General features: G+C 34.5%; 1 protein-coding gene across 1 annotated transcript in view; it reads left to right on the top strand.

Annotated features, from left to right (window-relative positions):
- LOC148043642 (VPS10 domain-containing receptor SorCS1-like) overlaps positions 1–15,743 on the top strand; it is a 596,751-nt gene that overhangs the window by 492,293 nt on the left and 88,715 nt on the right. The window contains exons 10-12 of the mRNA XM_087726087.1: positions 4,815–4,961; positions 11,734–11,836; positions 12,405–12,481. Coding sequence (XP_087582213.1) covers positions 4,815–4,961; positions 11,734–11,836; positions 12,405–12,481 — 327 coding nt within the window. The remainder of the gene's footprint in view (positions 1–4,814; positions 4,962–11,733; positions 11,837–12,404; positions 12,482–15,743) is intronic.

Genomic DNA, 15,743 nt, shown 5'->3' with positions numbered 1-15,743 from the left:
GTGCCTGCAGCCTCGGAGCCTGCAGCCTTAAAGTAAGCCTTTGCACAGTAAAGAAAATCTCACGATCAAGAGAAGTTCTTAATTGCCTTTACTGTGCAAGTTGCGGAAGGCTCCGAGGCTGCAGGCAACCAGGATGGGGTGGGGAGAATGCTGCCTGTCTTACCCCTCCCAAAGCAACCTTGCAGATTTTCAAAATCATCTGCAGAGGTATTTTTAAAAAGAAAACGGTCTTCTTGGGAAGGGGAATGGGCTGCACTCAGAGGAGCCGGTGCATATTTTTGCACCAAAATATGTATGGGCTATATTCAAAATACTCATGAATCTGTTCTTCACTCATAATGTTTAATCATTATTATTGCTCAATCATTTAGTCACTTCCAACTCTTTGTGATGTGATGGACAATCATACTCCAGAACTGTCTTTTGGTAAATGAGTTCTTTTCATGCTCATGATATCAATAATGGTACCTAGGCTTCAGAGGTCCTGTTGATCTCTCTTTTTTTTTATTACCATCATTTTTTGCAAAGACGCAAGACTTTCTCCAAAGTCTTAATATTGCTTCATCTTTATGTATACAAAATACTTCACTATCAGTACTTTCCTGACCTGCTTTTTTAAATCTGTTACTGAATGACATGTTCCTCCTACTAATCAAGGTACTCAGAATAATTTTATCCAGCATGACAATTAGAGGCACTAATTTTCTTTATTCAATTTTTTAAATGATGCAAATTTTACAGCCATTTGATGAACAAGAACGCCCTTCAATTAATAATCTGCATCTTTCTTGGAAATGGTATTATTTTGCTTAGATTTGTCACAGTTTTTTTGCCCAAGTTTCCTTAATTCATGTTCAGTCACTATCTCTATAGATTTTGTAACCAAGGAAAGAATGTTTGTTATTACTTTTACTGTTTCTTCACCTATTTATAGTTTTATACTTTTGTCTTTTAGCTTCAACACAAGATTACTTAAATCTTCCCTACCTAAGGGTATCATCAGACTATCTCAGATTATTGTATTTTTTACAAATCATATTTTTACTTCAACATTTTTATGATAAGTTCTGTATAAACTTAAATAGAACATGTGACAGTATTTAATTCTTACTGCATTCCTATTTCCTCTTTGAGACACTTAGCTGTCCTATATTCCATTCTAACTGTTACTTCTTGATCAACATAGGGTTTCTTCAATTTGCAATTCAGATGTTCAGCACACCAAAATTTTTGAAGGCTGTTCACAATTTGTTCATGCAGTCAGAAAACTTAATATTTGCCTTAAGGCAAAAACTCTCTTGGCTTTTCCATTATCCATAAGGTGGTTGAAATGTAATCCTGGACCCGCTTCTGAAACCAGGTTGCACCTTTGATAGTTTTTATTCCATATGCTGCTGAAGTCTGGGTTGCAACATTTTGAGCATTATTTTACAAGGATGATAATTACGTGCAATTATTTGGTGGTTGGATTATTCTTTACCGCGACAATTTTTTTTAGATTGGAATATAGATTGACCTTTTTCAGTCCTGCAGCTACTGCTGTGTTTTCCATATTTGCCTACAAACTGCAAACAGTATTTTAAGATCATCAACTTGCAAGATTTTAAGCAGTTCTGCTTGTATTTTGTCTACTGAATGAGCATTGTTATTGATAATACTTTCTGAGGCACATTTAACTTTATTTGCTAAAAGTTACTGTTCTACATTGATCATTATCCTTTGTGTGGATCAGTGATTCAGGTTTTTTTTTGTAGTTTTACCACATATTTATGACCTTCTTTGTTCCCTGCCTTCTTAGTCTTTTACTAGGTCAATTTTTGTGAAAAAATATTCTCTTGATTTCTATAATTTTCATTCGTGTGTGTATGTTTGTATATATGCATATGTATATATACACCATTTTTTTCTGCAACTCAAATTCTTGATTCCTTGCATTGCTTATTTACTGTAGATATTACTGCATTCCTCTTTTCTTTATACCCACAGAATTATTATTTTTTGTTTACTATGTACATGCAGATATAAAATCAAGGAATTTTATAGGAGAAGCATACAGTAAACATGCATATTATATTTCAGCAAATGTGAATTTCTTTATATGCAACTATTATCTGAAATAAAGATGCAAATTTAAATTTATAAATTTCAATCCATTTAACATGGAAAAGTATGTGTATGCTTTTATCACTTATCTGCAACCCAAAAAAACAATAATGGTGCCAAATGCTAATTAAAACTGCTTGGTATCCTATCAAAAATTTAGATCAAGCAGAAACCTTTGTACTTCTCTGTCTTTCCTAGATGTTCACATTTTCTATTTCCTTTCACCTTCCTAAAGCTAGACTTCAACAATATAACTTTAAACACTGGTAATATTTTCTAGAACTACAATACCCAGCTGTTGAATAATAGTAAAACAACAATGGCTATGAAGAAAAAATATCTTTGAGGTTGTTGACCATGCCAAGGAAGCAGTATAGGATGTCATAACCAAAAATTGCCTGCTGAAAGACAGAAGGAGTCTCTCCACCCCACTTACTCTCTTGCAGAAACAGCAATTTATCCAAAGGCAGAATCTCATGCTGCTGTAAAAATTGGGCAAAAAACCCAAAAGATTTATTTGATCTTAAGAGAAACTAGAGATATTGGAATATTGATTTTTAGCACATAGACAAAGTCCAGCTTTTTTGATGAATGAAAGTTATTTTTCATATCTTCTCCCTTATCCGTTCTACTTTTATTCTCAAATAAATGAATTATATCAACATTTTGTGGACTATTTCCTTTAACCTGTACCTTCTGGGCTTCCTTTGGAATTATGGAAATATCAATCCAACATAAGAGGAAAATATCAGATTGTAAAAGATTATAATCAATCGTTCGGTATCATTTCTGAAGGGAAAAAAATGTGTCATTTGCTTCTGTTTCATTACATTAATTAGAATTACTATATAAGACTTGATGATAGTTTGACAATTCATGATAAAATAAGATATAATAAGAGGAAAGAGTGGCCCTGGCTATGTTTCCTTATATACACTTGTTTTAAGGAAGAATCAGACAAATTTATGAAGAAAGAGTTAGTAGAATCTATTAAGCAAAACAATAAATGCAGAAAGATTCTACTGGGGTTTTTCCTCTACCGGGTCTTTCAATTTGGTGAAAATTATGTTACATAAATAAATTTACACAATAAATTTACATAATAAAACAAACAATATGCACCATCAAACCTTAAAAACAAGTCTGTAAAAACTGGTTAAAAGTAAATTAGCATCAAAATGAGTAAAAAGCAAACTATAAAGCTTTCTTACCTTAAAATTTACAAATTGAGCAAGCGAGCAGTTTAAATGTTGAAACAACATTTTCTTTTTCAGTTGTCTTCACTGCCTTTTGAAAAATAACAAATTAGGGCAGCCTTGACTCAAGGAGAGAGACAATTCTTTAGGAATAGGGTAGCCACAGTAAAGACCTTTTTCCCTTGCCTTTTGGAGTAAGTGTTGGGACATACAATTGATGTGGGACATAATTCAGGCAAATTAGCCAAAAGGAGGTGATCATAAAAATAACCAGGAACCATATAAAAGTGTTTAGATTGAATTTTCACTTTGAATTGTATTTGGAATCATGTAGCATCTCCAGAATTAATAATATATGACTGAAAGCATATGTAAGAACTATCAAGTTCAAGCAAATAAATTGTATCAACTTCAGTTTCCAATTCATCTTCAAAAGAAACAGAAGAATTGCAGTAATCCAATCTCAAGATGATGAGTTATGACTTTTAGTCTTCAGGGCTCCCTATTCCATAAACAGCTACAATTAGTCAAACTGGACAACCATATAAAATTGTTTAGTTTTAATTTGTACTTTGAATTGTATTTGGAGCTAAATAACAGCAGATATGAAGCCAGTGTTTCCACTAGGATTGACTCCTTGTACAGCAACCCCAATTCATAATCCATATCCATCCTTCCATAATGGAGTGAAGTCATTAGAAAATAGTGCCATCTCTACCTGCAACCCTCCAAGTGGCCCAGAACAATGCCACTGATAGTATCAAATACCTCTGAGAGGTCTAATAGGATCAAGATAGCTGATCTCTCTACCTCATGGGTCTGAAAAAGGTGATCCATCAAAATAACAATCTGGCTTCCACCCATTGCCCATTGTGGCCTAAGCCACAAATGAAAAACAAACAGATGAGATATGTAATTATACCTTCCAAGCTTTTAAATAAGATCAGAATTAGTGTTGTATAATAAAACCAGATCAAGAAATGGCTTCTCTGGAAAGTGCACAATATTGTCTCCTTCAAAGGAGCTGATGATTTCCCTTCTCCCAAAGAGTTCCTAAATGCACACATAGAAATACACACACACACAAACAAACAGAAAGATACACACACAGATAACCCTGTCTACCCAAACACAGGTGAACATGATTTATATGAAGGTGTAGAATTTATATTCAATGAAACACACAGCTTTTTTTTACCATCTACAAGCTTAAATAAAACTCAGATGATTGTGACTGCTTTTGTCCCAGTCACCTCATCAAAATCTACATTTTGTTTTTTATATTCAACCCTGCAACATCTTCTTCTAACCTGTCTGAAAACACAGTAGTTTCCATCTTATTTTTTTTCCCCCAACCTCTGGTAAGTAAGAAATCTTTTGATGCAATTTTCACCTCCGAGCCTGCTACATATTCATTCTGTATGCTATTTCTAAAGCTAGATTTGACAGGTACCAAATGCACACACAATTTGTGTCAAATTTATCTTGTTTTTCAGCCATGTCAATTTCTCCTAGGTAGCAGGGATAAAGGGTATGTTCTTGGCTAACAAGAAGATTGACAACCAAGTAAAAACTTTCATCACCTACAACAAAGGCAGAGACTGGCATTTGCTGCAGGCCCCGGACACAGATCTGAGAGGGAACCCAGTTCGTTGCCTGCTAGTAAGTGAAAGTTTATGGGCATGAGGGAGGGGAATACCCTCTTCTTATTATACAGTAACATAGCCTCTTTCCCCACAATGTTTTCATAGATTTTTTTTAAGGCATTTTTTTAAAATTTGTGAGATGAAAATGAACTTATTTTTCTTTTCATGACATGTATATTCTTGAACCAGATCACTGCCTCCTCCCATAGTAAGTGACAATTTAAGCATGTGGAAAGGAAAAAAAACCTTTCTTATTATACATATTATAGAAGGAAATGGAGTTATTTTTATTTTAACTGAAAAAGAAATATCTATTCTTGAACACTTTGTCCAACTGAATCTTTTGAACAAGACACACTAGCCATTAGGAGTCAGGTCAAGAAGGGTGCAAGAAATGAGCTGTTTGTCTAAGCAAATGGACTTGCTTATATTAATTTTTTGTGGTTAACCATGGAACTAAGTGCAGATAGCATTATCAGTATAAATTGTCCCCTTCATAAAATAGCATTATTTGTTGGAATCCAGGAAATATGCTTTCTCTGTTACAATTCCTGCTCTCTGGAACAGCATCCCTGCAGGAATCCATTTGGATACCACCTCAGTGACATTCAGAAAGTAATTAAAATTTTAGCTGCTTTCTCAGTCTTTAGGGCAGAATTGTGCTAGGGGTTTTTAAGGGTCTTTTATTGTTATACAGGTAGTCCTGACTTACAACAGTTCATTTAATGACCATTTAAAATTACAATGAAACTGAAAAATGTGACTTATCAATGTTTTCCCACTTACTACCATTGCAATATCTCCATGATCATGTGATCAGAATTAGGATGCTTGGCAACTGTCTCATATTTATGACAGTTGCAGTTTCCCAGAGTCACGTGATCATCTTTTGTGGCCTTAAAAAGTCAATGGGAAAACCAGATTCACTTAACAATGGGGAAGTCAATTCACAATCATAGTACTAACTTCTTAATAACTGCAGGATTCACTTAACAGCTATGACAAGAAAGGTCATAAAATGAGCAAAAGTCACTTAACAAATGTTTCATTTAGCATCAGAAATTTTGGACTCAATTATGGTCATAAGTCAAGGACTACTTGTATAGAGTTTGTTTTCTGGATTATGATTTGTTTCTTTTTTAAAATAGTTGCTATTTTATTTAGACAGTGCAATTATATCAAAACAGAATTTGTTTTATTTTTGTATCAGAGCAATAAGATAAAAGGATGGAAGAGGTGATTTATGGTATTATGCAAATTACAATATAAATTTAATCAATATAGCAGGTCCTAGAAATTGTTATGGCATATGCATGTTAATTCACAGTTAGTAAAGTAATAGTGGTGAATACAATAACATTCTTGAGTTAAACAAGGGGTGTAAGAACATTTCTGTTAGGATGTTGCTTTCTTCTAAGTATCCTTGATGCCCAGTGGTTTATTACCTTTTTAATGCACAAATTAACAGAAACGTAAAGCTGGCAGTTTATTTTTAACTTGAAAAGTGTGTTTAAGGAAAAGTAATTTACTTGCCTAACGTATTATTTTTATATTCATATATCATAACAAAAATATTGACTGCCAATCACACTATTTGAATTTCTTTCAATATCATGGGTAGGATCCCTTCTAAAAAGGAATTAAAAAATGGGAAGTCCATCTTTTAATTTCCACCACAAACTATTCACTCAGATACACTCTAATGAAGATACATTTTATTCTCTCAAAGACATACAAATAAACAATAGCAATAGCAATAGCAGTAGACTTATATACCGCTTCATAGGCCTTTCAGGCCTCTCTAAGCGGTTTACAGAGAGTCAGCATATTGCCCCCAACAATCTGGGTCCTCATTTTACCCACCTTGGAAGGATGGAAGGCTGAGTCAACCCTGAGCCTGTGAGATTTGAACCGCTGAACTGCTGATCTAGCAGTAGCCTGCAGTGCTGCATTTAACCACTGCGCCACCTTGGCTCTTATTAACATTATTTTGTTATCAGTTTCTTAACTCTCTCCTGTCAAATGAATGGTAAATGGACCTGATCACAGCACTTCTCATAGGTAATGTGTTCAGGCAAGTTTTCCCTTGGAAAGAGTGACAGATATACCTTGACCCTTTCCTTTAAAGAGGTCACAACAATACAGGTCCTGAACAAATGGTTTAATGTGAGATAGTATATTAGTGAGGATGAACTTGGAAGAGATATGTCAACCTTGGAAAAGTTATTCTCAACTTCCTCCCTTTTCCTGGCTGGCTCTCAAATTCCAAGACCATTCCCTCTTCTATAGAAAGATTTTTCTGAATCTTGTGAGCCATAAAAAATACTTACTGGAAAATGGACCTGTCTTTGTTTTCTTTTTATTGTTGTAGTCCACCTCTTTTAAATCCATAGAATACGTATGTGTAAAAGAGAGAAAGAGAATTAATACACTACCCTTGTGGCAGTGGTGGGTTCCAGATCCAATCGCAACTGGTACGCTGTGATGGGGCAGGGTGTCCACTACGTGCATGCACGCTGTGTGCACATGCGCACCCACCACCCGCAACGCTCCAGATGCTCGGAGCATTGCACAGGCACTGTACACTCCATGCGCATGCACAAATGGCCCAGCTGGGTCAAATACAGGTAAAGAGGGCGGGCGGGTAGGTGGGCCCTCTGGAGCACCATAACGGAACGGTACCTGGTGCTGCTAGCAGGCACCAATACAGATGTACCGAGGCGTACCAGCTGTAACCCACCACTGCCTTGTGGTCAATTTATAAAAATAAAAATGAATAAAATAATGGGGAAAACGTTTTTTCTGATAAATACTGTAAATGTTAGAGAACTTGGACAATTATGTAATTCCCAGGAGTTACCCTTGGATTGGGTAGCTAATGCTTTAACTTGAGGAGTTTCAATGAAATGCTATAAATCAGGCTTAATATTTACGTCATATAAAGAATAAGCATGTATGTATCTGATGTATATACTTAATGTAATAATATAAACACATTCAATGTTGCCTAATTTTGGCAGAAGTAACAAAATATGATTCCAGAAAAAGTAGCTATGGTCAAGGAATGATTTCTATGAATATTAAAGTGTATTTATTTAATTTAATTCCAGTTCTGGAATTGAATAATTACCCTTGGTCTAATTAATGGCCTTTCCTTTTTTTTTTTTTTAACATATTTTTATTTCAATTTCATAACATACAATCACATGTATACTATACATAGCCAATATCATATAGTATTAAATAGTAATTACATCAGTTCCTCTTGTCCTCAATGCCCCAAAAAGATTAACACCCATTATTAGCTCTTCTACTCTCCCTACACCTCTTTCTTCTACCTCTCTCTTATTTCCTATCTTCCCTCCCTCTTCCTTTCCTACTCTATTTCCCCTTCCTTTCTCCTTCTTCTCTCTCTACATTCCACTCCTCCTTATCCTCAACCTCCTCATCTTCCCCGCTTACCCTCTCTCCTATCCTTCCCTTCCCACTTTTCTTCTCCCTTCTGCTTCCCACTCTTCCTTTCGTTGGTGTATTTCCGCTTCCATACTACTCTATTTCCTCTTCCTTTCTCTTTCTACTCTCTCCCCTTACCACTCCTCTTTATACACCTCATCTTCCCCCTTCACCCTCTCTCCTATCCCTCTCTTCCTATCTTCTGCTCTCCTCTACTTCCAACTCTTCTATATCCTGACTTCCCTCCATCATTTTCTACTCTACTTCCCCTTCCTTTCTCCTTCTCTTCTCTCCCTTTACCACACCTCCTTATGCACCTCATCTTCCCCCTTCACCCTCCCTCCTATCCCTCTCTTCCTATCTTTCTTCTCTCCTCTACTTCCCACTCTTCCTCTCATTCACTTAATGTGTTTCGGCATCTGAGCAAAATCCCTTTTGTGTTGATGGTATTTATAATTCCATTTCAATATACTTAAAAAAGAAAAAAATAACAGTATACATGTACAATCATCCAACATTCCTCCTCCAGCTTAGTAAACTCCACTCCCTCCCCCCCTCCCCCCAAACCTTCCCCCACCCTGACTTCCCAGAACCAATACAAGGTATAAATCTTTAACAAAAATAGTTTTAGATATACTTAAGAGAAAACGTAGAAAGTTAATAACATATTTGAATTCATATTACCTCCTCCTTGCTAGGCTTACTATAAATAATTTGTATTGTTTCTGATCTTAGTCATAAACTATCTGAAATTTCCTAGACCCATATTTATTTTGAATATAGTCAGTCCATTTTTCCCAGTCTGGTTTATATCTCTCATTTGAGTTATCCTTGAGATATGCAGCTATTTTAGCCGTCTCTGCTAAGTTTGTGATCTTCAATATCCATTCCTAACTAGTAAACAAATCTTATTTCTTCCAATATTGCACCACCAACAATCTAGCTGCAGTTATCAAATGCAAAGTCAAGTTGATCTCTACTGCTGTAGAGTCAGTAATTATACATAACACCAGTTTTTCTCTTCTCTTGAACTTATTTCAATGCTTTTCAGTGGAATGGACTATAAATTTTGACTTATTGCCATCACTTAATAAAACCAAAACAACTTTTGAGAAAATGAAATTATGTTGTTTGAATAAATTGGAAAGTTAAGGTCCGAGTCCCAAATCTCAGCCATAAAGCACACTGGCTTTCAATCTACATTCATATATGCATACCTATTATAATATTTATCTTGGGGAAAGCAATATTATGAAAGCTGCAGAAGTGTAATGAGAAATAGTAAGCTAATAAAATCCATGACATAAGAAAATATAAGAAATTAGCCAAAACTAATTTACAGAAATAATATTGAAACTCCCCATTGTTCTACCTTTGCAATCTAACTTTATTTCCACTGAGCTTATACATTATCTATTATTATAATTTTTGTTTTGGAAGCGCTCATTCCTACAACTACATTTTCTCACTTTTCCTCTTCCTCTTAACCAATTGATCTTCATATATTTCTTTTGCTATTCAGTCCTCCTGAAATCTCTCCATATAACTCAACTATTTAATGTGCTAATATTGGTCATTCACTTTTTTATTCAGCTTACATTCATTCAGCATATTCACCTGTGTCTCCTTGTTTTATTTCACTTATTATTTACTCTGTTTCCATTGCTCTTTGTTTCTTTCATTCCTTGAAACAGACAATATATTATCTATGGTAATATCTTTGTATTATCAATTGCACATTAACATTTCTCAATTTCACTATCTTTAGTAAACATGCTTTGAAAATAGATGACATTAATCTATTTCCTCTAATTTTCCACCATTCAGATATAAAGTTCAGTTTATTCTTTTAAGCTGAAACACAGCTATCTCTTGTTTTTTTTATTTATTAATTTTTAGGTCCGTATTCATCACTTCATTATGTAGTCTGACATGCATTGAAAATGATCAGCTTTTCAGCCAATAACATGGTATCACCTCCATAGAAATCTTCATGCACATTCATTTCCTGATCAATTATGTGTAATGACACCCAAATAATCCTTATTCATTTGACAATCAGTGGGATTTACCATAATCCTAGCTCTAAATTGAATTATTTACTATGCATTCCATTTTAATGTGGGCTTTACTTTCATCTTATACCATTCCAATTGCATTCAGGAACTTTCAATTCCATGCTCATAGAAAACATTTTCTAATTCAAGCCACTTTACTTATCATAAGCAATGCACAATAAGCTTTATCTCGCACAGTCATACACTCCTTAATACCCTTCTAAAGAAGAAAGATCTGGTCTGTACATCCTCTGCTTGACATAAAACTACACTGCACTTTCCACATTTTGCTATAAACTACCTCACATACCTATAGAGGAGAAAAATACATTCGTACTCCAAGCATTAGGCATAGATGCTGTCTTTATCTCATTAAACAAGCCACATAACCACTCTACAAAGAAACCACATATTGTAATATGTCTGTATTTGCAGCATATCCATGCTGTAACGTTTCTATACTTACAGCAGCCTTGCCATTTTTAACATTTTCACAGCTTTTGTGACTTCCTTTTCATCATTCATTTTCTTGAACATTAACACTTAGAACATTCATTTGAATTCTGGTCTTGATATATTACTGTCATCCAAGTACAGATATCTAAAAACTCCTGCTAGCATTCCATCACTTCAGTTTCATCGTAAATCATCTCTTCACTTTCATGTTCAATTCCATTCTCTCTGCTGGAGGCTCCTTATTTAGCCTTCTTCACCTACTTCTGTCTTTTTTTAAAAAAAAAAATCCCATCAAAAACTTTGCATTTTCTTCAAACCTCATTTCAAGTGTCATATGTGGTTTGTGTGAAGATAAAATTAATGGGAAGGAAAGGTATTCTGATAAACTAAGCAATATTTTTCTGCCAACAACTAGTTGGCACAAGTATGCTTCTTTTCAAATTCCTTCTCATGCACACAGTAGATAAATCCTTAAAGCAGTAATAAGATAAAGAATTGTGATTTCCCGATTTTAACTAAAGCTAAGTTGAAGAAATCTGTTTTAACAAAAATGTTACTTTTGATCCATCTGTTATCACATTATAGTACATTTCAGAAGTTGGAACCAAATAGACTAACAAAGGCCATAGACATATGTGAAGAGGAAGGGAAAGTGGTCCTATATTGTAACTAACATCTGATGCTCATGCTTTTGAATGTTATGGATTGTGGATTCTTTCCCAAGGTTTATGCTATGCTATGCTATGCAATGCTATGCTATGCTATGCTATGCTATGCTCTCTCCAGTACTGATTAGCATCTTCTTGTTTGTTTTCTTCCAAGCCATATTGCTCCCTTCATCTCCACCTGAAGGTTTCAGAGAATCCTTACACTTCTGGTAATATTGCCAGTCGTGATACAGCTCCAGGAATCATTGTGGCCTCTGGTAAGAAATCTTCCAGTGCTATATAACAAAAGTTACAATTTCTTATTGCTATTTAAGTGGAACATAAAAGTTCTAATTTTCAACTTGTGGTTCAAAGGTGACACAAAGTAATAGTTGCAACCAAAAAGATCTATTTCAAATCTCATTTCTTTTCCCATGAAGAAGTTTGGCCTGAGTCAAATCAATGTGCCACATCTTCTGTCAGCAAAACAAGGAAGATAACAAAATTGATTTAACAAAACATAACAAAAGAGGTGGGAAATATTTGTTTTTTGATACCCTTTCTTGCTGGCTGCTGGCTATTGGCTATGAAATTGAGTCTTGCCATGAACCTATCCTCATTTTGTAAGATTGGTGCAAGAATTGCAATGTGCTTAACTAAGTAATATATATGAAATTTTATACACACACACACACACAAACATACATACATATGTACATTTCTGTTTTATAATAAATTGCATCCTTAAGTCATCACTGTTCGACACAATATATATTACTAATAGCACAAAGATTTCAGTTTTGTTTTACATTTAAGTTTTACAGGTTGGGGTACTTTTCTTTACAGGTAACATTGGATCAGAGCTGTCAGAAAATGATATCAGCATGTTTGTTTCATCTGATGCTGGAAACACTTGGAGACAAGTGAGTAGCAATGAAAACATTAAGTGGTCAACTGCGGGGGAGAGTGGTGTGAAATACCTTCCAGGAGCAGTTTATTGGAGCATTTTGCTTGATTGGGCAAAGCAACTGTTAATCTCCATAAAGAGGCTAATTTTCTGTTATCCTCCACATTCCAGTCCTCATAAAACTGAGGATAATGTAGCCTGGGAGCAGATAATTTTTCCCCCAACCATTCTCTCTGCAGTGAACTTTGAGCATGTGTTGGTTTTGGGCCAAAAGTTAGTAAACAACTAATATACCTATGATGATTTTATTTAGTTGGAATTTTGTGTGCTTCAAGATTTCCTTCCATTGTTTTCATGTATTTCCTTTTTTTGATAGATCTGTTTATATAATTAATGTTTTGCTTACATTATTCGCTTAAAAAGAGAGAGCATCCCTTCATAGTTACCCCTTGAGCTAGCACAAAATTTATTAATTTCTCTATTATTTTCAAAGCATCTTCCTTTTTATGCTTTAAGAGATAGGCTGAAGGAAGAACCTAGGATTCGGTCTGACTACTGGCAGCCTATCTTAATTACTTTTTACTTCCAAGGGGAATCTGTACAAAAAGGTCTGACAAGTAAGATTTTAAATGATCACTCTTCCTGTATGTAAGAAGACCAAACTAGAATCTCAGTTTAGGGCATCTGTCCCTTTTTTGTATAATTATAAATGTTACCATTATAGATATTATACATTAATGGAAGACTCACATATTTTCATCCTGTATGATATTCTTTAGCAGTACTATGGCACCTCAGTAGTTATTTTAATTCATTGTCTTTCTTTTCCCTTTTGTTTAATCCTACTCTCATTATTTTATGGCAAGAAAAATGTGGTTCATCATTTACATGCTATTGTGCATTCTCATTTATAAAGTTATGCTAACTTAATTCCCTGGTTACAAAACCTTTGAAAAAAGATGTTGTAATGAATGAATGAGCCTGATTCACTCAGATATGTGCTTTCTCCTTCCCATATTTCACCCAGGCACCCAAAACTCAAAATCTCAAGGAACAAGGAGGAGATTATCTTGCTGCTAAAAAATGTCTGGTGACAGAAAAATGGGGTTGGAGAGTGGGGATGGGTGGATATGTAACTAAACCCCTTTCCATTGGCTACAGAAAACAAATGTGTAATATAGCTTACAATGCGGGGAGGAGTAAAACTAGCGCCTTACCCAGGAAAACCTCCAAGGAGAGTCCTACAGCCTCAGGAATCTTGAGCCTGGGTCTTGAGGCTGAAAGGATAAATAATTATAGAAAGTAAATCTGAAGGAGTTATGTAGGTGATCCCAGATAGAGAGAACTTCATATCTTTGATCTGATGAACAAAGAGATGAAGGCGGCTTTCTAGTAAATGTATGTGGAATGAGAAAGGGGAATTGAAGAAACGTTGTTCACGTCTCTATTCTGGGACAGTAATTGCTGGGAGGTTAGATGTATGAGAGAAGCAGAGATAAAGGCAGTCCAATGGAAAACATCTCTGTGATTAAGAGAAAGAAAGCTGATGGATGCTAGAAAGACAATGGAGATATTCATTCAGTTAGAATTCCCCATCAGCATGCTTTATTTCAACGGGTGGCTCATTAAATATTGTTAAATATAGTTAAATGGAGTAAATGTCTGTTGATTTTTATAACTTTAATTATTGTCTCAAAATCTAAAATTCCATATACATGCTCTGCAAACTGGGGATAAGTTTTTGAAAAGCCATGTTATATGAAAAGCTGTTGAATTTAATCCTCCATAAGTAGCAAAATACAACTAGACATAAACAATTCTAACTGCCAGGAATGCCTTCTCATCTTTAGTGAACCTTTTATTTTAACAAGAAATAAACAACAATTAAACCAATACATAAGAACATTACTTTGGCTCAAGTCTTAAAGGTTTAGATGTGTTTTAGGTAGATTAACTGTCAGAATGGCCTATATTTACATCCACTGACATGGGTATAACTACAATCGCTTACACAAAAGTAAGAATGAGAATTACTAAATAAAATATTTTGTTTTCCCCTTGCTTTCCTACTTCTCAAATTAACTCCATATCCATTAACTAAGTATAAGCATTTAAAGAGCTCTAGCAATCAAATAATAATATGGACAACAATATGCATGACTCTTGTATATCACTGAATACATTTTAGCAAATACTTGGCATTTAATTAATATGCAATTACCACCTCATAAACTGAAATCAAGTACATACTTAAGAGAATTAACAAAGCAAAGTGTAAGTGCTCTGTTAATACATATTGAACCTCTTAGACATAAAACATTGGGAATCCTGCTATAGGTCTCTAAATATAAATGCAAATGTGGTACCAATTAAAAGTATGTAGTATATCTAAAAAAATATGGTCTTGCACAAAATTGGATTGATATCTAACAAGATTTATTTTAGGAGCATCCAACATTCCTACCAAACTTCTTTTGGTGATGGAATAGAAAACATGTCCTCAAACTGACTATTCTGCAAGAAGAGGAGACACAATGTTTCTTAAGTTTTCAGGGCTTTAAAACAAACCAGCAAGAACTGGTTCCCCAAAAATGATAGATAGCACACTTCAATTTTAGATTAGTCTGGAGAAAAGTATTTGTGATGATGTGTTGTTCACTAATTGAGGTTTGCAAGCACACTCAAAGTTACACAGATTGCAGTCATCTAATCTAAAAGTAAACAAGGCATTTGTCACTCTGAGTAGGTTGCTCTAAATTAATCAGAAATAGATGGGTTTTATGCTTCCAAATGTAGAGCAAGATTTGCTTTCTAGGAATGTGATGAAACCCTTCAATTCTTGGGCAAGACTTGGACATTTGAGGGTCTAGTTCATCTATTCTCTGAATCATCACTTCTCAGAGGAACTGATTTGTTTTCCAAAAGGAATGGACTGTCTTCCCATTCTATTTTTGTGGTTGTTAAATCTGCAGAATGTATTCATTTAATTGATATCCCACATTTCTAGTCAAACAAATACTTATTAGAGCTACAGTTAGCAAAGTATACAATGTTGGAATTTCGAACATTTTTTTATGTACCTAAAATTTTCATCTAAAAAAGTTTATATACTGCAATACATGAAAAATGTATGCATTTATAATTACTTTTTTGTGTTTGGCTTGGAAAGCTACAGATAAGGCACAACTAAATAATTAGTAAAAAAAGAATTAATAATGATTAGTGTCATTGCTCAATAACTGTAAGCCTTTCTTTTGAATAAATTGTTATTATTAATC

Source organism: Thamnophis sirtalis, unplaced genomic scaffold, assembly GCF_051295495.1.
Source record: "Thamnophis sirtalis isolate CommonGarterSnake01/CBP01778 unplaced genomic scaffold, rThaSir2_p1.2 scaffold_11, whole genome shotgun sequence".
In the NCBI taxonomy this organism is placed as follows: Eukaryota; Metazoa; Chordata; class Lepidosauria; order Squamata; family Natricidae; genus Thamnophis; species Thamnophis sirtalis.
The sequence above is the reverse complement of the archived record's forward strand: the minus strand, read 5'-3'. Positions and strand labels throughout refer to the sequence as shown.